Source organism: Schistocerca cancellata, chromosome 11 (genome assembly GCF_023864275.1).
Source record: "Schistocerca cancellata isolate TAMUIC-IGC-003103 chromosome 11, iqSchCanc2.1, whole genome shotgun sequence".
Classification (NCBI taxonomy): domain Eukaryota; kingdom Metazoa; phylum Arthropoda; class Insecta; order Orthoptera; family Acrididae; genus Schistocerca; species Schistocerca cancellata.
Genome location: NC_064636.1, coordinates 154,836,851 through 154,864,119, shown reverse-complemented (window position 1 = coordinate 154,864,119; position 27,269 = coordinate 154,836,851). Strand labels below are relative to the sequence as shown.

The 27,269-nt window shown below is 41.3% G+C and overlaps 1 protein-coding gene across 5 annotated transcripts in view; it reads left to right on the top strand.

Annotated features, from left to right (window-relative positions):
• Window positions 1-2,549: 2,549 nt before the first annotated feature.
• Window positions 2,550-27,269, top strand: part of LOC126108743 (zinc finger protein 493-like) — a 150,327-nt gene continuing 125,607 nt past the window's right edge. For 3 of the 5 annotated variants that reach the window (XM_049914088.1, XM_049914085.1, XM_049914089.1), the window contains exons 1-2: window positions 2,866-3,042; window positions 4,034-4,122. In XM_049914088.1, coding sequence (XP_049770045.1) covers window positions 4,051-4,122 — 72 coding nt within the window. In that variant the 5' untranslated portion in view covers window positions 2,866-3,042; window positions 4,034-4,050. Of the gene's footprint in view, window positions 2,674-2,865; window positions 3,043-4,033; window positions 4,123-18,759; window positions 18,843-27,269 lie in introns of those variants that run through there. The other 2 variants (XM_049914086.1, XM_049914087.1) reach the window with 2 other exon arrangements.

The window sequence follows — 27,269 nt, the reverse complement described above, 5'->3', positions numbered from 1 at the left end:
TAACTGTTCCTCTTACTTTTGTAGGTTGTAAGGTTAATTTTTCTTGCACTACAAATGAGGTTGTGACTGGTAACTCTTGGATGACCTTGGCTATAGTAAAGGGTAATGAGAAACCTCTTGCTGGTCTTGAGTCTTATTACGACAGAGACATTATTGCTTTTCGCACATTTGCTATTGGAATCTCGCCCCGCCCCGCTCCGTGTTTTAAGTTGTGTGTTTTTCAGTGGCTCAGTCTTACTACGTTCACTCTGAAAAAAGAAAATAAAATTCCTAAGACTTAACATCACACTCATGTGATCCCTGTACAAATCTGTGCATACAGACCATATTTACAGGAAGACAGTTTCAGAGGATTATAGTCTCTGTTTTCATCATCACAAAAAAGATAAGTGACGTATATACATGCCCTAGAGAACCACTGGTGTCAATAAAGGAGCACCGACACCTAATTATAATGCTCATCTTTTAGAAACAGACAGGAGATGAAACAAGAGAGGGAGTGAGCCCAAAACTTATATAGGACTTTTGTAAACTGCAACTTCTGTTTCCAGCAGGTTTTTTTGAGAACAACTGATCCCATCAATAGTACTTTGTTTTATAAGCAGCGACTGATTTTTGTTTTTAATTTTACAGACAATAACAAAGTCAAAACAAAAAGACTGTTTCCTGTGCTCAGAAATACAAGAAAAACGAGGAAGATGTGAGATAGCGAGATTTGTATGGATGTTGAAGGCTCTATCTGCAACGGGAAAGCTCATTTTAGCGATTGTTGTGCAGGACAGAATCTAAACAGATTTGTTGCAGCAATGAGCTCGTCCGCTCTTCAGGAAATATCTAACCTAGAATTAATCAAACACTGGAAAATCTAACCTATAATTCCTTGATTTGAAAGTCATGTTTATTCATCACAGTGAAATGAAATGTAGCTCATTGCATTTGGCAGTCACTACAGAATTTTAAAAAAGTTGGTAAAAGTGGACTGGCCTGCTGACTGGAATACTATTGATGAATATGGGAGAAGGGGGTGAGAAACCTTATATTGTTTGTGAAACAACCCGTGAGAAGATTAGCAATTGACAGTATCATATGATTCGCTATGTTGCTGTTTCGAAAGAATATGTGAACAAGAAACTAGTCAGGTGGCTAAGACCGAGGGAGATGGTGCAGTGGTTAGCACACTGGACTCGCAATTGGGAGAAAGATGGTGCAGACCAGTATCTGACAACAGAGATTAAGATTTTCCGTGACTTCCCTAAATCGCTCCAAGCAAAAGCTGGGGTGTTCCATTTCAAACGGCATGGCCGATTTCCTTCCCCATCCTTAACACAGTCCGAGCTTGTGCACTGTCTCTAATGACCTTGATGTCGATGGGACGTTAAATCTAATCTTCCTTTCTTCTTCGGATGGGAATATCATAAAACAGCGTCCATTTGTTACGCGATTTAAAGAAAACTTCGAAGAAGAGTTTAGAGCTCATAACTCTAACAAGAAAAATCAACAAGTTCTCACTATCAAGCACTTTGTGCATGCCCGTCCTGCCTGTAACAAAGGAAAGTTACGACGATGTGATGTCCCTGTTCATAATAGTAATCAGTAGGCTATTTTCAATAATTTGTAGTAATTGGCTATGCTCAGAGGATCACTAATTTCCTATTTATAACCAGTAATTCTTTGATACTGTTTTACACTCTATAAGTTGCCCATACTCTGTTGCATTTAGTTATGGTTAGTTACCTATACACTGGCTACATCACGCTTGTCCGTCCTTTTTTGGACTTAAACAGTGCTTTGGCGAAGTTCCGCGTACTTTCTGTCGCAGCTGCGAAGATAATATTTCTAATAGCGACCGATAACCTACAAACATATAATATGAAACACTAATAATCGTTCTAACATCAACTAAAATGTATCATGGGGTAACAAAGGCTTTTCAACAAAACCTACGAATTTGTAATACTAAAATTCCAACGACTGACTTTAAGACACCAGTTTCTTCACAGAGCAACAGTCCTTCAAAACGTGGCACACTGTGGCATACTTAGTACTCAGTAAGAAAGACACATTAAACATTACCTAGATAAAAATGTACCTCTACATCCACATACACATCTACAAAATATGGATACTCTGCAAATCGCACTTAAGTGCCAGGGAGAGGGTTCATCGAACCACCTTCACAATAATTAATTAACACGTAAGGCGATGGCTTAAGGGAACGACCGTACTTGTTAATGCCTGTACTGCAGCTCCTATCAGCCACGGCTCGGACATTAACTTTATTTAATTGTTTATGCTAAAAGTAACGAAGGCCCACGAAATAGTACACAGTTCTTATCAACAGATGGCGCGCAGTCTCACAGTTATTCCCAAGGTCTATAGAACGCCTTCCAAATGCGCAGTACGATCTTCGGTCAACAGATGGCGCGAGGCACTGTTGACACTTAACAGTTATTGATATAACTCCCAGAATCAGAGGAACGGTTATCGCAGTAACCGTTGCTTCTCAGTAACCGGTTATTTCTATCAGTTACGTTATTTTTTGCCACCTCTAGTCAGCTGCAACCTCGCGACTTTGCGGAAATTTGTGTGTGACATTCTCGTGGTAATTTATAAGCGTTTATAAACTGCAAACAAGATTGAGTGAAAAAATTGTTCCGGGAGTAACTTAACACGGTATTTCATTTATATTACAATAACAGCTGACTTGATGACGGTGTGTGAATGTTGTAATTTTTCAGGTTATGTTCAAAACAGCCAAATACCTGATTTATTAGTGGTTGCTATTTTTGGCCTGTCCGGTAAAGTCGCTACGTGTATCTTCATAAAAGAAACGGTTGAGATTATGATGTGTTGTCAGGAGCAGTTTGCCATATGCCGTGATTTCCGTCATGTATTTCGTGACTGACGGGAAAAGGCGGACAGTGAAGTTCAAACATTCGCTATGTTAGTGCGGTTATGTTGACTTAAGTGTCATAATGTTCGTGATGATAATTTGCTGTGATCTGATGTAGACATAGAGCTGCGCCAGATTGTAGTGCTAACGTAAGCATTTTTTCAACTCATGGTTTGAGCAAGTTCACATGAAAGGAAATGCTGTAATTATGTTGAATTTTGTTAGTTTTCGCTGTGCTTTGATTATTCGTGTCGTTATATTCGTCTAATCATGTGTAAATACCATTTTGTTGTATTGTGTTTTTAATGGACTACTGTATAAGAATACTGTAATTTAGGAACTGGCGAAATACGAGGTACAAATTAACTGTAATTCGTCAAACATAAAGCATTACATATCATCAGAACTCAATAGATCACTCATCATAGTTACAGTTAGTAGGAAGTAGTTTCAGTAGATGAGTTTCGTAAGAAAAAACTCACCAGTGTTTAATCTTGATGGTAATTAAGAATGAGAGCTTCCGCATTGCAGTGTGCAATCTACGTTACATGTTTATGGTTTTCTTTAATACCAGGTTAAGATGGTAAATTGAGTATACAACGGTGAATGAATACAGATGGAGAAAGTTTCAGTAATACCTATGTTGAATATGCATAGTCATTGATAAACAATCTGTATGTCCAGATTTTTATCATGTCCCTATTGGACTGAAAATAACACAACGAACAAAGTGTAGAATGAAATATTTGGTGTTATCCAGTAATTTCTCTTCGATCTATTGACTGTTTTGATTGTTTGTAATACTGAAGTTAGTGCGTGCACAAGAAAATACACATCTTCCAAAATTGTCACATAGGACAGTATCTACAAGCCAGTGTTACAAAGAACCAGTAGCAACTGCAAATACTCCATTTCCAGTGCATGTTATTTTGATTGTTCTCACTCTTCATGACATGAAAAATGTAAATGAGCTTATATCACTGAACACACTTTTCCTCAGCCACTTTGAATCTGTTTCCTGTGTAATCGCTCATCTACTGCACCCAGTAGATGAGTGAAAATACTGCCTTTGAGCGATACCTCATGGTAACAATGGAAACAGAGTGCACCTATTCTTATCTGATTGCTTTTCTTTTTCAGACTGTAGAACTGAAGCCATGGACCAGGACCCAACTATGTGGATAAAAAAAGAGGAAACAGATGAAGTAAAAATTGACTTACACTCCATGGTGAGTAGCTTACTCATATTTCTTAACTGTGTTTCATTAATTTATGTGTATAGTGTGTGAATACATACAATTCGTGTCGTACTGCTGGAAACGAGTAATTGTGTTTACTAAACTGATGAACATTCAGTCTTAAATATGACATGTTGCACAGTTTGAAATAAGCCTTGTATTAAACCTCACATAGAACTGAGCAAGAGTTTCAATTTAATGTTCAGTAAACATGGAAAACCTTAATGCACAATCCAGTTACACTGGTAAGGTGGTTGCCATAAAGTGGGTATATTCTGCTCTGATAAAATTCTTTTAAATGACAACCTTAATGTGCAGCTTAAGAATAACTGACTATAGTGAATGTTAAGTGTCATTACATTTATAAATGGTATGGCTGCAGTTAATGCATTAGTGCAGTGTATTGTGGTGTGGAATGAGAATTGTCATTTATTTATTGATGATGTAAAATAAGTTAATTGTAAATAACTTTAAAGTCACATTCGCATGGTCACCAACCTGAGATGTACGTTTTGTAGTACTATTAACATTAGGGGTTGACTTTGAATATGTGAACAAAGTGTAAGTAGAACTGTCAGCACTAAAGTTAAAGTTCAGACAAATATCATCTGGAAGCATAAATTGGTACACAGCTGGTAGGTGCAGAATGAATTTGTATGTTGGCAGCAGTTTTGATGAAGCCGTGGGGTTACGTATTAAATATTGATAGGTTTGTTCATAATCACTTTCTGCATTTGCTGCACATTGTTACACACATTGTTTGTGAAACTGGCAGAATGTTACAGTTACTGCTGTCAGTAATCTTACATATACATGTCACTTAAAATCTGATGTAGTGCAACTGTTTGTAGGGTATTTGGCTATCAGCAGGCAAACAAATTCACTTGGTCCCATTAATATTTTTATTTTGCCAACCAGAACTGAGGGTCCTGAGACAATCACACAAACTACTTTTCAACTATCTGTGCTGAACAAGTCTGTTTAAACATCCATCTTGGGTGCAACTGCAGAAGTACTGTGATAGCATTAATGCAGCATTTGCATTTGAATATGTGTGTTTTATTATAGTTTGTACAAACTATGTGTGGCAATTCATTTTATGAGAAGTATCAGTACAGTAGACCTAAACCATCACTGTGAGGAAATGATAAGAAAGTAAATATACTAAATTTTATTAAATACAGTAAAAGATTGGTTAGACCCAACATAGTTCAGGCTTTGGCTTTTACCCCTGGCATAATGATTGTTTGACATATAGAATGATATGTATGCACACCACACAGCATGTCAATGAAAAGCAATTTGAAGAATCATTCACCTTGGACCTAAACCACAGAACTATTCAAAGGCTACAAGGTTAAAACGGGGTGCTAGCCCCCCCTTGAAATATTGGTTGTGGTGAGTGACTGACCCATAGTGCAGCTCAAGGCCTAGCCTAGGTTGAAAGGTGGCAATGTGGGTGTGAGCTGACAAAGCCTAGAAATGTGAAAGCCAAATAAAGGATGTAGCAAATTGACCAGTAGCACAGCCTAATGTTTACTAAAAAATTCAAATGGTGCCTAGATTGTAAATTTTACCCACAATAAGTCTTCTCTTACAATGTGTCCTGAGTTAGCTGATGCACTGAACTTCCTTATGACCTTAAGAGATGCATGTAGATCTTATATCAATTGAAAGACACCTTTGCCAAGTTAATTAAAACTTAACTTTTGATTGGTGTATAGTTTGGGCATGAGGACATGCTGGGAAGTAAAGGCTCAAAATTTTTATTTGATAATTATTGAAGCATTTTAATTAAAACAAACTTTATTAACATTTTACACCTTTATTCTTAATGTTTATATATTTATTTCAAACATAGTCACCCTGGCACTGAACATCTTTCTCCCAATGAGACACCAGGTTGTTGGTGTCATTACTGTAGAATGTTTGATTTTGTTGATAGCTCCACAGCCTCACCTCTGCTCACACCAATTCATCACTATTATCCTTGAAGGTGTTCTTTAGGCTTTGGAAACAGTTGAAAATTCATTGAATCAAGCCAGCACACTATGGCGGATCATCAATAATAATGAATCAGAGGTGTCAGACTGTTGCAGGTTGTGTGTGGTCTGGCGTTGTCATGTTGAAGGAAAGGGTGCCCCGTGTGTGTGTGTGTGTGAACTATTTGAATTAGTGCTCTGTTTCTGAGGATTTTTTCACATGTCAACATGGTTAAATAACAAACCCATCTTACACACTGTAATTCAAAGCTCTCCAGCAGGAGGGTCCTGCATATTTTCAGAAAAGTGGAAACATCAACAGAGTAATATGCGTGACAAGTAATACTTTAACTGATATAAAGAACACAATAAAAAATTTGGAGGCATTATTTTCTGATAGACCCTTGTAATAAATTGATGCATTTGACAATTGCCTCGAATGTTGCAGAATGGTTCCCTTGTTCTTGCCCAGCCTCCATTTGGAAGTCATAATACTACATCCGTATACACATCAGCCAAAACATTATGACCATGGATTTGCTATCAATATCAACTCATCCAGGCAATAGCACCTAACCTTGTCTTCTAGTCACACGCACGGTGCATGGAGTATCAATGAGCATGCTGACCGGATGTAAAATAGGGACTGCACACAATCTATCTTAGTCTGACCGAGAGCAGATTTTGATGGCTGGAAGGCTTGGCAGGAGCATTTTGGAAGCTGCACAGCTTGTTGGGTGTTTGAGGAGTGTTGTGGCAGTTGTCTTCAACACAGGGTGAAACAAAGGTTAAACCACGTCCAGGCATTAGGGGGTTGGGCAAGCACCTGTCATGACAGATGGTAGACATCATAGGTTGGGCAGACTGTTAAAACAAGACACGCAGCAAACTATGGTGTAACTAACGTCAGACTTTATTGCTGGGCAAAGTAAAAGTGTGTCTGAATGCACAATGCTCAAAACACTCATAATGATGAGTCTGGTTAGCTGATGACCCACGAATGTGCCAGTGTTAATGCCATGACATCAACAACTTCAACTGAAATAGACATGTAACGATTGGTGCTGGATTTGGCACGATGGCAGACCACTGCATGGTCCTGCCTTTGGGAGGGTACATTTCCATCATCCGCAAAGGGAGCAGTTCCTTTACTCCTGTACTGGCAGGACCTCCATTATACTCTGGGAAAAGACCATATGGGCACCCATGGGTTCACTGGAGCTCGCGCAAGGCACTATGTTAGAAAAGGAGTATTGTAAACAGGTTGCAAACCATATCCATCTCTTACGTCATCGTTTTGATCTTCAGTCCTGAGACTGGTTTAAGGGGAGCCGGAGGTGCCTATGCTGCCCATGTTAAAATCACTAAGTTTGAGGAACATTTATGAATAAACTACCAAATAGAAAAATTTGAGTTTTTTTTAACATATAGAGTGGTTTAGTATTGCAGTTATGACAGAGGGAATTTGGAGTATCTTTTCTAGTTTCCTTCCAACTATTTTTTTATTAATGACCCAATTTTTTTTTACAAATAATTACTTTATAATTAAATTGAAATGAAATTACTGAACATATTGCCAAATGGCTGTGTTACAATGTTTGACCACTAGGAGTGCTGTATAAAAATTTAATCTCTCTAGCTTGAGTGGATTTTGAGAATGTTCCCTATATTCGAAAAATTCTAATTTATGGGAAATGGCTATCAAAGTTTCTCAATACATTCCTGCACTATAGGATGGATTAACAGGGTCTTATTCTTCATCCTCCAAAAGCTACCTCTTCTGTCTTCTTTTCTGGCCTGTTGTTCCATCATACATCATATGCCTTTCTCTTCTTTCTGCTCCTCTTATCCTTTCTCTGTCAATATTTCTTAGTGCTCGTACAGTGTTCACCCCAGCTGTAAATCCTAATGCCTTCAGAACTTCACACAGTTCCCTTGGTTGTAGGTTGCTATTGCATCATAAATGCCAAAGTGCAGTGTTTTTTTTTGCTCACAAACACCCTTTTAGGAAACACTTTCCAAATCAAATTGTTTACGCTCTCATTAGGATTCTGCGTCTTTCCGTGTAGACATTTGTGTAACAATTCTGGCTGTGCTAAGTCGGGAAAAATTGGTTTTATTGCATTTATCACAGCTGCTGGCAAACCATGTTTGTGATAATAGTCATTTTTGCATTATATTTGCACCAGGAATCTTTTGGGCACAGGCTGTGTTGAGGGTATTCATTGGAAGAGGCAGTATGAAGGAACAACGCCCACAGTGCATTTCGCATGTCACTAACATTACTAGCATTTTGCCTTGTAGCATACCCATAGTATCTCTGTAGACATTCAATCACCTCATCAGTAAGCCTGCCTCTCCCTCCTATTGTCTTTCCATCACTGAGCTTACTTGAACCCAAAGTTTGTTTGAGCCTTCGAAGCCGTGCACCCATACGCTTTTGCACATGCCCAGTGCATTCCAACTTTTCAACTACAAATTCATTTCCATATGGTTTCAGTTCCTCTATAGTCTTGAAACCTTTGGAGTCACCATCCCCAAGGTAGTATTTGTACCTAATGTTGTATCTGGGAACTGAACGTTCAAAAATTTGTTTCACTCCATCCACTTCCATTGCTCCACTTGATCCACTAAAATTTGCCTCACAGGTTCCACTGTGCTCTCCTTTGATTTTATTTTTGCACCTACAATGTTTTGATAATATTGAAACATCTATCACTTTTGCACTATCACCACAAGTAGCAGTTACAACCCCATTCAGGGATTTATGACCCCTCTTTTGCCAGGAACCATCTAATGCCACTACCAAATCTGTAGAACCACTGTTCATTTCTACAGATTCCTCCACTGCTTCCTTCATGGTTTTCAAAGGCACTTCTTCAGCAGAGGATCCTACCAGTTCACAGTAGTACCCAAATTTGCTTGGAGGCGATGCCAAGTTCATAATTCCAGAAAACAGTTTACCAGCAGCAGACCCTTTTCCAATGGATCGAAGACCATACACAAGTTGAACATTCACATCAAACACTCTACATCATCCATTTTTACCAAAGAGACTGGCATGTGAATTGCAGAAAGTCACTTGATACTTGCAACATGCACTGATTATCTTCATCTCACAAGCTAAACCAAAGTGCTTTGTTATCTCTAGTTCCACTCCTACACTTGAACACATTTTGCACAGAACACTTTCTTTCAGCACATAAGATGATAATCCAATATTCAGTACTTCGTTAATACCATCACTGTCACTAACATATTCACGAAATCTGTCACTTCCACCAGTCAGCTTCTTGCTAGAAGATGTCACATGGCTATGGCTGGCCATGTGTTGCTTAGTAGAAGAACACACTGTTTCAGTAATTGTAGTATCGCAACTTGGTATTAGTGTTAATTTTCTTTTCCCTACGTTCTTCCTCTTCTTATATACATGGTTACTAAAACGTGGCATCGTAACCAGAACAATGCTTTACACAAGAAGTATAATACTACCAACAACAGGCGCAACACTGAACTAATTCGAAATGGTAAACAGCAAAGAAATGACGTTCCGTGCTCTTAGTGCTTCATTTGTAACAGAAAACAATGTAGCCAACCCTTTCACACTCGCTGTATGCGTAACAGGCCGAGAAAATCCCAAGCAGTTCGCCAGGAAGTCACAAGAGGGTGTTAGATGCATTCAGCGGCTGCCCATCCCCTCTGCAGGCGTGGGGGAAAATGGTAATAACTCCACTTCTAGGGCGAGTAGAACAATAATTCAAAGTTGACATTAAAGAGGAATGTTCCAATTTTCGATAGAAAAAAAAATTGTAATTTTTTGGATTTGACCACCTCCAGCTCCCCTTAATGCAGCTCTCCATGCTACTCTATCCTGTGCAAGTTTCATCATCTCCGAGTAACTAATGCAACCCACATCCTCCTGAATCTGTTTAGTGTATTCATGCCTTGGTCTCCCACTATGATTTTTACCCTCCGAACTTACCTTCAATTCTAAATTGGTGATCCCTTGACACCTCAGAACATTTCCTCGCAACTGATCCCTTCTTCTAGTCAAGTTGTGCCACAAATTGCTCTCCTCCCCAATTCTATTCGGCACCTCCTCATTAATTACATGATCTACCCATCTGATCTTCAGCATTCTTCTATAGCACCATGTTTTGAAAGCTTCTCTTCTCGTCTAAACACTTGTTTCAATTCCATACATGGATACACTCCATACAAATACTTTCAGAAAAGACTTCCTAACACATACATTTACACTCCATGTTAATAAATATCTTTCGGACAGAAAGGCTTTTCTTGGCATTGCTAATCTACATTTTATATCCTCTCTACTATGACCATCATCAGTTATTTTGCCTCCCAGATAGTAAAACTCCTTTACTACTTTAAGTGTCTCATTTCCTAATCTAATTCCGTAAGCATCATCTGATTTAATTAGACTACCTTCCATCTTCACTTTGCTTTAGTTGATCATCTTTTGTTTCCTTTACTGCTTGCTCAATATACAGATTAAACAACATCGGGGTAGGCTACAACCCTGTCTCACTCCCTTCCCAACCACTGCTACCCTTACATGCCCCTCGACTCTGCCATCTGGTTTCTATACAAATTATAAATAGCCTTCCGCTCCCTGCACTCAATGAGTGCCACCTTTGGAATTTGGAAGACAGTATTCCATTCAATATTGTCAAAAGCTTTTTCTAAGTCTACAAATGCTAGAAACGTAGGTCAATATTGCCTCACGTTTTCCTAAATTTCTATAGAATCCAAACTTATCTTCCTCAAGGTCTGCATCTACTGGTTTTTTCATTTGTCTGCAAAGAATTCGTGTTAGTATTTTGCACCTGTGACTTATTAAACTGATAGTTCGGTAATTTTCGGACCTGTCAACACCTGTGTTCTTTGGGATTGGAATTATTATATTCTTCTTGAAGTCTGATGATATTTTGCTTGTCTCGTACATCTTGCTCACCAGATGGTAGAGTTTTGTCAAGGCTGGCTCTCCCAAGGCTGTCAGTAGTTCTAATGGATGCTGTCTACTCCCATGGCGTCGTGCGGTAGCGTTCTCGCTTCCCACGCCCGGGTTCCCGGGTTCGATTTCCGGCGGGGTCAGGGATTTTCTCTGCCTTGTGATGGCTGGGTGTTGTGTGCTGTCCTTAGGTTGGTTAGTTTTAAGTAGTTCTAAGTTCTAGGGGACTGATGGCCATAGAAGTTAAGTCCCATAGTGCTCAGAGCCATTTGAACCATACTCCCATGGCCTTCTTTCAACTAAGGTTTTTCAGTGCTCTGTCAAACTCATCATGCAGTATCATATTTCCCATTTCATCCTCATCTGCGTCCTCTTCCATTTCCATAACATTGCTTGCAAGTACATTGCCCTTGTAGAGACCTTCTATATATTCCTTCACCTTTTTGCCTTCCTTTCTTTGGTTGGAACTTGTTTTCCACCTGAGCTCTTGATACTCTTACGTGGTTCTCTTTTCTCCAAAGGTCTCTTCAGTTTTCCTGTAGGCAGTATCTATTTTGCCCCTAGTCATATATGCCTCCACATCCTTAAATTTGCTCTGTACCCATCCCTGGTTTGCCATTTTGCATTTCCTGTCCATGTCATTTTTGAGATGTTCGTATTCCTTTTTGGCTGCTTCATTTACTGCATTTTTATATTTTCTCCTTCCATCAATTAAATTCAATGTCTCTTCTGTTACCCAAGGATTTCTACTAGCCCTCGTCTTTTTACCTACGTGATCCTCTGCTGCCTTCACTATTTCATCTCTCAAAGCTAGCCTTTCCTCTTCTACTGTATCTCTTTCCCATATTCTTGTCAGTGGTGTCCCAATGCTCTCTGAAACACTGCACAGCCTCTGATTCTTTTAGTTTATCCAGATCTCATCTCCTAAAATTCCTACCATTTTGCAGTTCCTTCAGTTTCAATATACAGTTCACAACCAATGAATTGCGGTCAGAGTCCACATCTGCCCCTGGAAATGTCTTACAGTTTGAAACCTGATTCCTAAATCTGTCTTACCATTGCATAATCTATCTAAAACATTCCAGTGTCTCAAGACCTCTTCCATGTGTACAACCTTCTGTCGTAATTCTTTAACGAAGTGTTAGCTACACTATGTGATCGAAAGTATCTGGACCCCAGGCTGAAAATGACTTAAAATTTCGTGGTGCCCTCCATCGGTAATGCTGGAATTCAATATGATGTTCGTCCACCCTTCACATTGATGACAGCTTCTACTTTTGTGGGCATATGTTCAATCAGGTGCTGGAATGTTTCTTGGGTAACGGCAGCCCATTTTTCAGAGAGTGCTGCACTGAGAAGAGGTATCAGTCGGTCAGTGGGGCCTGGCACAAAGTCGGCATTCCAAAACTTTCCAAGGATGTCGTGTAGGATTCAGGTCAGGACTCCATGAAGACCACTTCATTACAGGAATGTTATTGTCATGTAACGACTCCACCACAGGCCGTGCATCGTGAATAAGTGATCGATTATGTTGAAAGGTGCAATTACCGTCCCGAAATTGCTCTTCAACAGTGGGGAGCAAGAAGGTGCTTAAAACATCTATGTAGGCTTGTGCTGTGATAGTGCCGCACAAAACAATAAGCGGTGCAAGCCCCTCCATGAAAAACACGACACCAAGTTAGGCTAAGTTTCCTTTAATTTATGTCTATGGTCACAAACTTTTGACTATCATCAGATCTGCAGCAAAAATGGGATAAACATAAATACTCGCAGATTGTCTACAGCTTAAAAAAACAATAAAAAGACCATAATTAAAAGTACTACTGACATATTTCTGCACTTTAAATATGAAGAGGCATACCTGTTTCATAAAAACAAAGTCCTAATGTACTGCAGCCATAGTAGCATCATTAAATGTTAAATGTGGAATCAGCACCAGCATCGTCAAATATATTATCAATATACCGTAACATATAAATAACATCACATGCACGAGTCTTGTTGTCAGTAGTGCTACTGTTGAAAACAAGCTGCTGTACAGTAGCCACAAGATGTTTGTGTTGTAAGGTCACCAGATTGATTGGCGACTCCATGTTGTCTTGTGCACTACGACCAGGTAACAGGTATACTTGAAAAAAGAGACAGCATCTTGTGATCGCCAGCTTGGTTTTTAATTACTTGTATTTAAAATACGCTGCACAAGCCCAGCTAGGCAAAATTTTATTGATATATATATTGATATTGAGTCTATGTGATTGCCGTAAGCCTAGTAACAACAGTGCATCCCAATTTGTTATACAATATAGCACTGAAGATGGTCACTCAGTGACAGAAAATCGATTTTGCAATAGAAAAATATACGACCAATGCTGTCTCTTTTTTCAAGGTCACCAGATGTCGCTAATGTTGGCATACACTAGTTTTCAGTAATTAACTGAAACAGCAGAAATAAAGGGGGATACAATAGTTGAAGTCTGTAATAAGCTTATAATTTATAAAAGGCATTACAGTAATAAAAAGCAGTAAAAAATGAAATAAGTAATATTGTTATAAAGAGGAAGAGTTACGAAACAGTGGTTGACATGTGCTCAAGTGCCAATATTGTAGATAATGACGTTAATATTGAACACCAGTGACAGTGCACCTGGTAATATTAAACAACCATAAAACAAATTGCTAAAGGAGCCACAACTGTAAGAAAACAGTGCTGCACATAATCAGTGCCATCTGTTAGCACTAATGCCAGTATTCCACACAGGCGGGAAGTGGTTGGAGGAATGTGACCGGCAGAGGGCCCATCGTACCCTGCGGCACTCCATTGCAAGAAAATAATGATAAAATTCTGTAACAGTGGATGATCCACATTATCTGATAAATGCAGTCTATGAAATGAATAGAGAAGGAACAAGAACATACTAGAGTCATGCGTAAAACGTATCAAACCAAGTAAATTAGTGATGCACTCAATACTAGGTGAACTTATCAACACACCATATATAACAGTGGCGTGCAGTGGTTAGAGTAAAACATTGTCAAATAAAGCAAAGTAGGCATTGGGCACAGTCATTTTGCCAGTTAAGCAGTTTAGTTGGTTCTATGTTTTTTGCTTTATAAATTTCAAGCTCCTCTAACAAATTGAGTAGCTGCTCGACCATGAAATTAGTTTTCTCACCACTTGCCTAACTGTCATAGTACTTGCAGTTGATCCTGATGCAGTGTGTAATTCCTGTCCATTGGTCTGGATAGATGTCTGCCCATTACACATTACGACCCTCTTTAAGTGTTGGCAGTATCAGTCAGTCGACAGACAAGATCGGTCTATCCGCTTTTGTGCTGTACGTGTCCCTCCATATTTCAACGTCACTATCACATTGGAAACAGTGGACCAAGCGATGTTTAGGAGTGTGGAAATCTCACATACATATGTATTGCACAAGTGACACCCTATCACATGACCACATTCGAAGTCAATGTGTTACGCGGAGCACCCCATTCTGCTCTTTCATGACTACATAGGTCGCTGATGTGGAGTACCTTGCAGTAAGTGGCAGCACAATGCACCTATATGGGAAACTAATGTTTTTGGGGTGTGTGGATACTTTTGAGCACAGTGTATGATGAAGTTATGCTCTGTGCAAAATTCTATCAGATGCCTTCCTCTTTCATTCCTTACTCACATTCCATATTCACCTACTACTTTTCCTTCTCTTTTCCAACTGTCGAATTCCATTCCCCCATGACTATTAAATTTTTGTCTCCCTTCAGTATCTAAATAATTTTATCTCATCATACATTCCTTCAATTGTTTCATTATCCATGGAGCTAGTTGGCATATAAATTTGTACTACTGTGGTAGGCATGGGCTTCATGTTCATCTTGACTATAATAATGCATTCACTATGCTGTTTGTAGTAACTTACCCACACTCCTTTTCTTTTATCCATTATTAAACCCACACCTCCATCACCCCTATTTCATTTTTATTTATAATTCTGTATTCATTTGACGAGAAGTCTTGTTCCTCATGCCATTGAATTTCACTAATTCCCACTATATCTAGCTTTAACCTATCCATTTCCCTTTTTAAATTTTCTAACGTACCTGCTGAATTAAGAGATCTGACATTCCATGCACCAATCTGTAGAATGCCAGTTTTCTTTCTCCTGATAGCACTTTGGTCCCGAGTAATCACCACTTGGTGATTTGAATGGGGTGCTATTTTACCTCCGGAATATTTTACCCAAGAGGATGCCTTCATCATTTAATCACAAAGTAAAGCTGCATCCCCTCAGGAAAATTTATAGCTGTAGTTTCCCCTTGCTTTCACCTGTTTGCACTATCAGCACTGCAACACCATTCTGGTTAATGTTAAAAGGCCAAATTAATCATTCATCCTGAAAGTTGCCCCTGCAACTACTGAAAAGCCTGCTGCCCCTCCTTCAGCAACCACATGTTTGTCTGGCCTCTCAGCAGATACCCCTCCATTGCAGTTTCACCTTTGGTACGGCTGTCTGTATTGCTGAGCCACACTAGCCTCCCAACCAGTGACAAGATCCATAATTCATGTTAGGTCCACCCCTTCATGATGATCATATTTCGTAATGGCAGTGGCATTTTTCATCAAAATTATGCACCATTTCACAAGGCCATGAGTGTGGTGGAATGGTTTGAGGAATACAGTGGTGAGTTCCAATTGATATGATGGCCACCCAATTTGCCAGCTCTGACCCTGATCGAACACATCTGGGATGTGATTTAACATAATGTGTGCCAACTACTCAAATGATTTACCAAGGCCTAGTTGCTTCCATGCCACAATGTCTCCCTGCTGTTATCTGTGCCAAAGGTGGACCTACCAGCTTTTAGAGTGGTGATCATAATGTTGGGGCTGATCAGACTATGGCACTTACCATAATTGAAAGAAGATTGTTTTATTGTAGTTATGGTGATAATGATAGTGGCACATAAAGTTCGGCCAAACAGCACATGCCACCCATGAGCCCTGCATGGATCATCCTTCAGTCCAGCTTCAAGACACCGACTGCCTGTGAAATGCACTGCCTTTCCTCGCCAACCAGTGTGGCTCCACAACACCACTGGTGCCACGAGATCCAAGCTGTGAGAAGTGACATCTGCCAGGCACATGACGCTGGAATTCAGAGACGGACCCCACCATATCTTAACATCCCCCACCAAACCAAATTCCCCCTGCCCTTCCATTAAAGAGCCCTTTACATCTGACTCTCCTTCACCTGGGTAATAAGCACATGTGAGTCTTTACTTGTGCAGAAATTCAGAACCAGGTGGTTTGCCAGGCTCACCACCCTGGCAATCTCATAGGGTACAGAGAACTGAGGAGCCAGCTTGCTAGCGAACCTTAACTCCCCTTTTTGAGCAATATTAGGATTTTGGACTAACACTGTCCCCAGCCTTTGCACTGAACCATTTAGTCCATGATTGTTGCAAATGTCTAGCCTGTGATGTGAAATTTTGGTATTATGCCTAGCCTGGCTCCAGTTGTGCTGTGTTAATGCTAGGGTGACTTGTTCTGGAAGCAAATTATTGATTGACCACAGGTTGACAAGAGGAGAATTGACTGGATGTGCTAGCATAAGGAATACTGGAGGAGCCTCCAGGGACTTGGGTTGTGCAGTGTTAAAGACAAAATTGACCCATGGTACTGACATGTCCCACTTCATCTGAGCCTTGTTGCTAAAGATAAGCACAGCCTTCAACTTTCAGTTCACCTGGTCAGCAAAGTATGCAGGTAATAAAGATTTGTGATCACATCCTTAATTCCATTGACAAAGGAGAACCTCATGAATAGCTGGGAAGCAAAAGCAGCAGCATTATTGCTGACAAGCACCCTGGGTGGCCCATAAAGAGAAAAAATTCATAACAAATTCTGGATAATTACCAGAATAGTCACTCTTCTGCTCGGAATGAGAGAGAGAAAAAGAGAAGTTGTTCATAATAACTAATAGGTGCTGAACACCCACACGTGTGGAAGTGGTCCTATATAATCAATAAAAAAATTTATGCATCTGGTGTCTCTCTAAAAGCCCCATGGGAGAATTCGGGTTGGGCTCAGCTCCCTTACAGCTCACACTCCCCCCACCAAACTCTGGATGTCCTTGTACAGGGAAAACGATCTTGACCCCCACCAACCTTCAGTCTTTGTTATACAGGGAGGACCAGGCGATGTGTTGTCTGATCTTAACAGTTGTGTAAATGTCCAAATGACTGCCTAAGAGGGTGTTACGGAAGTAATGAGCCAAAACCTAACTAAGAGGCTGAGTGTCGGTCTCTAAACAAAAGTCTCGGTGTTCAAAATAAAATCTGAATTTGTCAAAGGAAAACAGAACTGCCAAGGCTTCCTATTCATACATAAAATATTTCATCTCCACAAGTGAAAGTTTTAAGGTGCATAGGCTATAGAGCATCAGCCTGCCACAGACCCATCTCATCCTGTTCCTGCAGGAGGCCAGCTGCCACTTTCTGCTCCAGAAGAATTACAGGTGTCCATCTGCAAGAACAACAGGAGCTCAAAATTGGGTATGGCTAATATTAGTGGGTTAGTAAGTGCCACCTTAATGCCTTCAAAAGATTCCTGATGACTTTCATCCCATTTGAAATTTCTTAAATCGTTAAGGCATTTGCCATGTCTATGAATGGTGCCACACCTTTCTTATTTCTAGGAACTGGGAATTTTCACAAATCACCAGTATACTCCTGGTCAATTCTAATGCAATCAGTAGAACTAAGATGTCCCAAGAATGAAACCTATGTACCAGTGTGATTTTAGATGGTTTCACATCAAATCCCACCTCCCTCTGGTAAACCAGGTCTGCGAAATGTTGCAAGTGTCCAGACAGACTAGCACTAAAAATAACAATGCCATATAGGTAATTATACACACACTTGAAATCACCCAAAACACAATCTAGAAGGCAAGACAGAATGGCAGCTGTCACTGACAAACCAAAGGCCACCCTGTTAAAATCGTAGAGGTTCCAGTCTGTACAGAAGGCAGTACTATGCTTGGAATCCTCTGTTAACATGATCTGATAATATGCCTGATTGAGATCCAGGACAGTAAAATACTGAGCCCCACTGAATGAAGAAAAACAAATTAGGTACATTTGGAAGTGACAGATTCCAAAAGTATCTTTTCATTAACTGCTTGATAATCCACAACTGGATGAAACACTGCTCTGCTGCCCATGGATATTGAGAATATGGGAGAAGCCCATATGACCCCATTGAACAACATGTTATTAATCAAAGCACATATACATTTCATCTTTGATAGAGAATGTTGTAAAGATCGTACCTCTCTGGAATGTCATTTGTAATGCGAATCTTGTACTGGATTTTATTGGTGATGTCCAGTCTGTTAGTTAACATCTGCACTAAACAATCAAGAACTTCCAGTACCTCCTTCACCTCTACTAGGCCAAGGTGACAGCCCAAATGGCGAACATTGCGGTAACACTATGAATTCTGGTGGCAACCTGACAGGAGCACAACATGAGTTTTTCAGCTGGGTTAAATTTCAAATAAACAACCCTGCCTTGACAATCTAATGCCAACCCACTACCACTTACAAAAACACATCCCAAAATTAAATTCACTGAAAGATTTTTAATTACTTTCCACTTCAGAGGCCAACAAAATTTTCCAATACTCAGTTTTGACAACCAGAGGCAACATCTGCCCAGTGAGAGCTCGACATTTGGAGGATGGATGCAAACAAGGTAATTCACAGGTATGGCAGAACTCCAAATACCACAGATAATCTAGACGACAAACTGAACTACCATAGTTAAGGAGGGTGCACACTGGTTCCTAGTTAAATTGTTCCCAAAGATAAGGCAGTGGTTTCCGTACCTCGGACTTGACAGACACAGCACTCCGGTAATAGAAAACACTACCATGCCTCTTCCATTCCTTGTGACATCAGCTGTTTGACTCTCCTTCCATGGAACTGGAAATTGCCATACAAGATGCCCCTCTTTGTTACACTGGAAACACATCCTATGCTTGTTCCTTCTGGGTGGTCCCCTTTTAAATTGCCTGGAATCTCGATCCTCATCTTGGTAATGATGCTGAAACCCCCATAAGTACTGGTGCGTGAAACTCGGGCATCAGTAGCGGACACCAAAGCCTCTAATCCAGTAAAAGATGTGCATTTATTATCGAAGGTAATCCATGAACGGTCCTGTGGCTGCATGTTCTCTAATATATTATTGAGTATTTGTATCTCTGTGACTTGCCATTCCAAGGCTGGAATAGCCATACATATTCATCTATGCACATAGGAAAAGGTTCATTAGGAAACTGCACTTATCAAAATGTTTATGCTTGAACAGCCTGTTAACATGAGATAATTTCGACCCAATAATTGATTTCCATGATTCCCTCAATCCTGCACTTTTGTGTAAAATTAGACTGAAAACACAGCTTAACACAGGGGGTGCAACGAATGAACAACATTATTGGAGACAGCAAAAGCATCAGCATGAAACATAAATTAGGCCATGATCCTCAGAATGGATTTCACCTGTCTTAAATTCTAATTTTAAATTTCTATTATAGTTTGAAGCAGTAACATTATTTGGTAAGGTAATTTTCCAAATTAATTCCCCTCTGGCCCTTGAAGGTGTTTTTAGCATTGCTACTACTTCCAGCATTTATCTGTTGTTGGGAGAATCTTGTTCACTACCTATTGCACCTAATTTCTCTAAATAAAAGTGGCTGACACCACTTTGCAAGTCATCACCTGCTGCTGTAATTGCAGAGCTAATCTAACCTGCTCAGAATAGATTACATTGTGAAATACCCCACAAGTGATTATCCCAATGGATCAATTCTGTCTGAATTACGTATATTTGCTTATGGTGTGGCTGACTACTTTCTAAACACTCTACCTCCTGACACAAGGTTGTCATGGCCAGAGCTCAGTCAGCATGAGCAACACCTACCTCCCTGAAGCAGTTTGTACTAATCACCAAGGGGTATTCTACACCGGCGTGCAGATGAGCCACAAGTTGGGCAACACTGCCCTTACATGGCAGCTGACACACTTTTAATTCGTAGATCAACTATTGCTTCTTCAATAAGGACAAACTGGGACAGTTATTGGACCCCATGTTTAGCAGTGGATACCTACAAACACACACCTCATGGTGAATGACAGTATGAGGATACCTTGCCCCCTCCCCCCTTTCCTTCCAGTAAAATAACCATCCCCTGTTAACAACCAAACATCCAGGAGGAAAAGGGAAATTAAGTGGATGGAGGACTGGAGAGACTGGGGTTCACATGAGTCACCATTGTTCATTAAAACAAATTTATTTAAGAAAAATAACTAAAATAAGATACATTAGCAGGGTTACAAACAATACTCTGAACTTTTCAAGTTGACAAATAAGGCAATAGTGAAAGACAAAAGCTGTGGCTGGCTTCAGTTCTTAGAGTTTTGATTCAAAATTTCCGCCTTCACAAACTGCAATTCAGAAAATGCTTCAACAAATGAACAAATAATTATTTGGAAACAGATGGCTCTTTAAGACAACAGTGAAGCATAATTCATCTCAAAGGTTAAAACTGAATAGTTATACTGGAAGACAGGGCAGTTTATAGCTGCCTCAGGACCACTAGAAAAAGGAAATTCTTAAAATACCTAGATAATTTGAAAAAAATAAACAAGTGCACTGATTTCTAGAGCTGCCTTCAGGCAGACAGAACAATTGTCCTTAAATCTTGCCCCAATAAGCAGTTAAGTAATTAATAAGAGAATGAGTGTCACAGATTGATATAAATGGCTTCAGGCACAGTGAAAATTCTATTAAGGTATACCACAGAAAATGTGTAAGTGATACAGTAAGCATAGCAGTCCAGAACACCATTTAAAAAGGAGAACCAGTAATTAGTACTCTGAACCAACTTGTAGAAATAGGTAAGTAAAAGGTGGGGAAAGGTCACCCCATGACAACTTTAAAATATCAAACAGTTGAACAATTAAATCTAGTAAGCAGTAACTAGCCGTGAGACGGAATAAATTTCTTTCACTCTCCATCTCACAAATGGCTAGTGAACGAACACACAAAAAATCCTTCAGAGCTCAGTAACACTGGATAGTTTTACACACTTTTGCTTTTTGCAGCCTGTGAACCTCAAACTTTCACAAGGCTGGACATCTGAATATGACGTGATTGACATCGTGCCAATCAGCATGTGACCATCCTAATAGGGCTCGACACAATGTACAAGAAGGGGACTTGACCCAACAAACCCACAAACACCAAAATTTACAAAATGCTAGTAGAAATTTCAAACAATAATTTACGTAACTTCAGTGAAACCTGTCCAAGGGTAGCTGGCAGTGATGCATTCCATGAAGTTGATGTACTGAGTCAATTTAAACACCCACAGTATGATGAGCACACACACTGAGTGAAGGTCCAAGACAAAGTGTGCCAAACTGTACAAAATTGGACCATACTAAGGGAGCACCTAAATTCCCCTGTCATTCACACTTAATACAGCCACATGACCACAGTAGTTGTGTAGATCAGTGGACTCTTCAGATGATTCTCATCAAAAACTTGGTCTAAGGCTAAGCATGGTCACCCTTAAAATAGTGTTCAGGATTACCAAATCATCGAATCCACTGCTGAATGAGGGGAATTGAATAACACCCCTTGCGGGTCTGGGGGTTAGAATAGGCCTAGGGTATTCCTGCCTGTCGTAAGAGGCGACTAAAAGGAGCCTCACACATTTTGGCATTTATGTAATCATCCCCTGTAAGGTTTGCCCACTATTTAAAAAAAACTTTTTTTAAGAGTGAGCCAATTGGGGAAGGGCATCTTACATGTTGCATCATGTGCTGAGACCTATCGCATCCTTCGTCGACGTGGATCTGCTCTTCTGCTCATTCTCCAACTGTTGGGTGATGTCACCCTCGTGGGTGCATATTTTTTCATCAACTGTGCAGAATCGTTCTCTACACTGATGATGATAATGGACTTGTTTGCTAGGTTGAACCTGATACCAAGCACAGTAGCCAGTCCATTGTGGTGGGGCCATGATGTACCTTGTTGGTTGTAGTCCCCTGACCACACCGGGATTGCTCTGCTGATGCCTGCGCTGCTAACTCCCCATGTATGCCGAGGAGTAAATGCTCATCGCCCTGGGGCATCGGGACTCCTGGCAATGGCCATCCTGCCAGGTGGCCTTTGCTGCGGCTGGGTGGCACCTGTGGGGAGGGCCCCTGGCAGGAGTGGGTGGCATCAGGGCAGACGACATGCAATGAAGCGTAGTACATCATCTCTTGTTGGTGGCCAAACACCAGCAGTCTCTAAGCATTCATGGGCTCAATTCATCACAAGGAAGTATAACCCCAAATCATTCCCCTCCATGGCCACACCATGGGAGGAACGTCAGGCTAAGGATGGCAGTGACTCTTATTCACCCTGGTACCTTGTGTGCTCAAGAGTTGATGGGGAATCTTACATGATGATAAAGCCTCAGTTTCTTGTTGAGCATTTAGAAGACAAGTTTGGGGATGTGGAGGGCTTGTCCAGAATGAGATCTGGGTCAGTCTTGATCAAAACAGCATCCTCTGCCTGGTCACGGGTGTTACTGGTGTATGACAAGCTGGGGATGTTTCTGTAACCATCACGCCTCATAAGAGCTTAAATATGGTCCAGGGTATCATATTTCAGAGACCTTCTTTTGCAGTCTGACAATGAGCTGCATTCCAATTTAGAGTGGCGAGGTGTACATTTCATTCGACGTATCCACCGGGTTCCGAGGGATAATCAGGTAGCCATTGGTGCCTTAATCTTGGCCTTTGAGGGTGATACATTACCCGAGAAGGTCAAAGTGATGGTATACTGCTGTGATATAAAGCCCTATATCCATCCCCCCATGCAGTGCTTTAAGTGTTTGGAAGTTTGGCTTCCCGCTGTACTTCCAGCCTCACATGTTGGGATTGCAGACACCTGTCACATCCCAATACTCCATGTGCCCCGCCTTCCATCTGTGTCAACTGCAGAGAACACCATTCACCTTGCTCACCTGACTGCAGGATTCACCAGGAAGAAAGGAAAATCATGGAGTAAAAGACCCTGGGCTGACTGACTTACACTGAGGCCAAGAGGAAATTTGAATGCCTACATCCTGTTCAGACGACATCTTACGCTGCCGCTACAACCGTTCTAGCCTCATCAGCTCTGCCAACTCTAGTCACCTGTCAGTCTGAAGACTACACCTGCCTCCTTGATGGTGGGGTGCACTACTCTCCCTGTTGCTTCTTCACCACCTACTTCAGGAGCAATACCCCCCAACCATCAGGGTATCAATCCCCACTTCTGCACTGGAGAAGCATAAGTCTTCTTTGGCTCCTCTTGCTAGGAAGGGGTCCCTTGGCTCACTCCCTTCTCAGGTTTCTGCTAGTCAGAAAGATGACACCCGCCAGTGGCTGAAGAGACCAAAAGCAGCTGGCCATAGTGCTTCACGCTCATCCTCAGTCTTGGAGACTGAATCAGCGAAATCCTCCCAGCCAGGGAAACCCAAAGAGCAGCGAGAAGAATCCGAAAAGAAGATTCCAAGACCAAGGGAACTGTGGTGGCACCCACACCACCACTACGTACAAGCTGTGCATCTTTAGATCAGGTGGGGATTGTGGCGTCTGCTGAGCACCCAGATCTCACCAGACCTTCAGACACAATGGACATAGACTGCTTAGGCAATGAGTTGGTGACAGCAGGTGACCCTCAGGTGTAAACTGCCTCATTGAATGAATGTTCCATGCCTCCCCAGCCTCACGATGTCATCCTCCAGTGGAATTGCAGCAATTTCGACCACCACCTAGTGCAGCTACAGTCTGTTAAGCTTAACACCTTGTTTCTGCATTGTCCTCCAGAAAACCTGGTTCCCGGCAATGTGGATCCCTGCCCTTCGTGGCTGTAAGGGACATTACAGGAACTGTAGTGACTATAATCGAGTGTCAGGTGGAGTTTGCATTTATGTATGTAACTCGGTCTGTAGTGAACATGTGCCCCTTCAAACCCCTCTAGAAGCTGTGGCTGTCAGAATAAGGGCGCCACAGGAAATAACTGTCTGCAATGTATATCTTCCTCCAGACTGTGCAGTACCCCTGAATGTATTAACGCACTGATTGACCAGCTCCCTAAACCTTTCCTACGTCTGGGAGATTTTAATGCCCATAACTCCTTGTGGGGTGGTACCATGCTTACTGGCTGAGGCATAGATGTCGAAACTTTACTGTCCCAATTCGACCTCTGCCTCTTAAATACTGGGGCCACCACACATATCAGTGTGCCTCATGGTAGTTACTCGGCCATTGATTTATCAATTTGGAGCCCAGGACTTCTCCCATCTATCCACTGGAGAGCACATGACGAACTGTGTGGTAGTGACCAATTGCCCATCTCCCTGTCATTGCCCCAGCATCAGGCTCTGGTGCGATAGTGTCTTTCAATCACAATAGCGGGAGAGCACCATCATTCCAGTCCTCAAACCCAGTAAAAACCCGCTTGATATGGATAGCTATCGGCCCATCAGCTTCACCAACGTTCTTTATAAGCTGCTGGAACGTATGGTATGGCAGAGGTTGGGTTGGGTCCTGGAGTCACGTGGCTTGTTGGCTCCATGTTAAGACGGCTTCTGCCAGGTTCACTCTACCACTGATAATCTTGTGTCCATCGAGTCTGCCATCCAAACAGCCTTTTCCAGACTGCAACACTTGATTGCTGTCTTTTTGGCAACACTTGATTGCTGTCTTTTTGGCAACACTTGATTGCTGTCTTTTTGGCAACACTTGATTGCTGTCTTTTTGGCAACACTTGATTGCTGTCTTTTTGGCAACACTTGATTGCTGTCTTTTTGGCAACACTTGATTGCTGTCTTTTTGGCAACACTTGATTGCTGTCTTTTTGGCAACACTTGATTGCTGTCTTTTTGGCAACACTTGATTGCTGTCTTTTTGGCAACACTTGATTGCTGTCTTTTTTGGCAACACTTGATTGCTGTCTTTTTTGGCAACACTTGATTGCTGTCTTTTTTGGCAACACTTGATTGCTGTCTTTTTTGGCAACACTTGATTGCTGTCTTTTTTGGCAACACTTGATTGCTGTCTTTTTTGGCAACACTTGATTGCTGTCTTTTTTGGCAACACTTGATTGCTGTCTTTTTTGGCAACACTTGATTGCTGTCTTTTTTGGGCAACACTTGATTGCTGTCTTTTTTGGGCAACACTTGATTGCTGTCTTTTTTGGGCAACACTTGATTGCTGTCTTTTTTGGGCAACACTTGATTGCTGTCTTTTTTGGGCAACACTTGATTGCTGTCTTTTTTGGGCAACACTTGATTGCTGTCTTTTTTTGGCAACACTTGATTGCTGTCTTTTTTTGGCAACACTTGATTGCTGTCTTTTTTTGGCAACACTTGATTGCTGTCTTTTTTTGGCAACACTTGATTGCTGTCTTTTTTTGGCAACACTTGATTGCTGTCTTTTTTTGGCAACACTTGATTGCTGTCTTTTTTTGGCAACACTTGATTGCTGTCTTTTTTTGGCAACACTTGATTGCTGTCTTTTTTTGGCAACACTTGATTGCTGTCTTTTTTTGGCAACACTTGATTGCTGTCTTTTTTTGGCAACACTTGATTGCTGTCTTTTTTTGGCAACACTTGATTGCTGTCTTTTTTTGGCAACACTTGATTGCTGTCTTTTTTTGGCAACACTTGATTGCTGTCTTTTTTTGGCAACACTTGATTGCTGTCTTTTTTTGGCAACACTTGATTGCTGTCTTTTTTTGGCAACACTTGATTGCTGTCTTTTTTTGGCAACACTTGATTGCTGTCTTTTTTGGGCAACACTTGATTGCTGTCTTTTTTGGGCAACACTTGATTGCTGTCTTTTTTGGGCAACACTTGATTGCTGTCTTTTTTGGGCAACACTTGATTGCTGTCTTTTTTTGGCAACACTTGATTGCTGTCTTTTTTGACTTATGTAAAGCATGACACGACTTGGCGACACCATATCCTTGCCACATTGTATGAGTGGGGTCTCCGGACACCACTCCTGATATCTATCCAAAACCTTCTGTCGCTCCATACTTTCCGTGTCCAAGTTGGTGATTCCCATAGTTCCATCCATATCCAGGAGAAGGGAGCCCCGCAGGGCTTTGTATTGAGTGTATCTATATTTTTAGTGGTCTTTAAGTCTAGCAGCAGCTGTTGGGCCCCTTGGTCTCACCTTCTCTGTATGCAAACGAATTCTGCATTTCGTACTGCTGCTCCGGTAGTGTTGTTGCTGAGCGGCGCCTCCAGGGAGCCATCAACAAGGTGCAGTCATGGGCTCTAGCCCACAGCTTCCAATTTTCGGGCGCAAAGTCGTGTGTTAAGCCCTTCTGTCAGTGTCATACTGTTCATCCGGAACCCACACTTTACCTTTAATGATGATCCACTCACTGTAGTGGAAACATGTCAATTCCTAGGACTGGTTTTCGATGCTCGATTGACTTGGCTCTCTCATCTGCCTCAGCTTAAGCAGAAGTGCTGGCAGCACCTCAATGCCCTCCATTGCCTGAGCAACACCAATTGGGGAGCAGATCGCAATCCTCAATTGACTATGAGAGTGTGGTTTATGGTTTGCCAGGGCCTTCAGCTTTGCATTTATTTGACCCTGTGCACCACTGTGGGGTTCAAATAACAACAGGAGCTTTTAGGACGAGTCCGGTGACCAGCATACTGGTGGAAGCTGGTGTCCCTCCACTGCAGATCAGACGTGCGCAACTGCTCGCCAGTTATGCAGCACACATTCATAGTTTCCTGAGGATCTGAATTACTGTCACCTTTCCCTGTCCCCGGCAGTCTCTCCCGCGCATCAGCAGCCCAGATCGGGGCTAACGATTGCGGTTCATGTGCGGTCACTTCTCTCCGAACTGGAGTCCTTCCCTTTACCACCTCTACTTGTGGTCCTTTCACATACGCCTCCATGGTGTACGTCTCGGCCGCAGCTTCATCTGGACCTTTTGCATTTCCCTAAGGACTCTGTTAACCCCTCCACTCTGCGCTGTCACTTCCTCTCGATTCTGAAGTGGTTTACACAGATGGCTCAATGGCTGATGGTCATGTAGGCTTCGAATATGTTC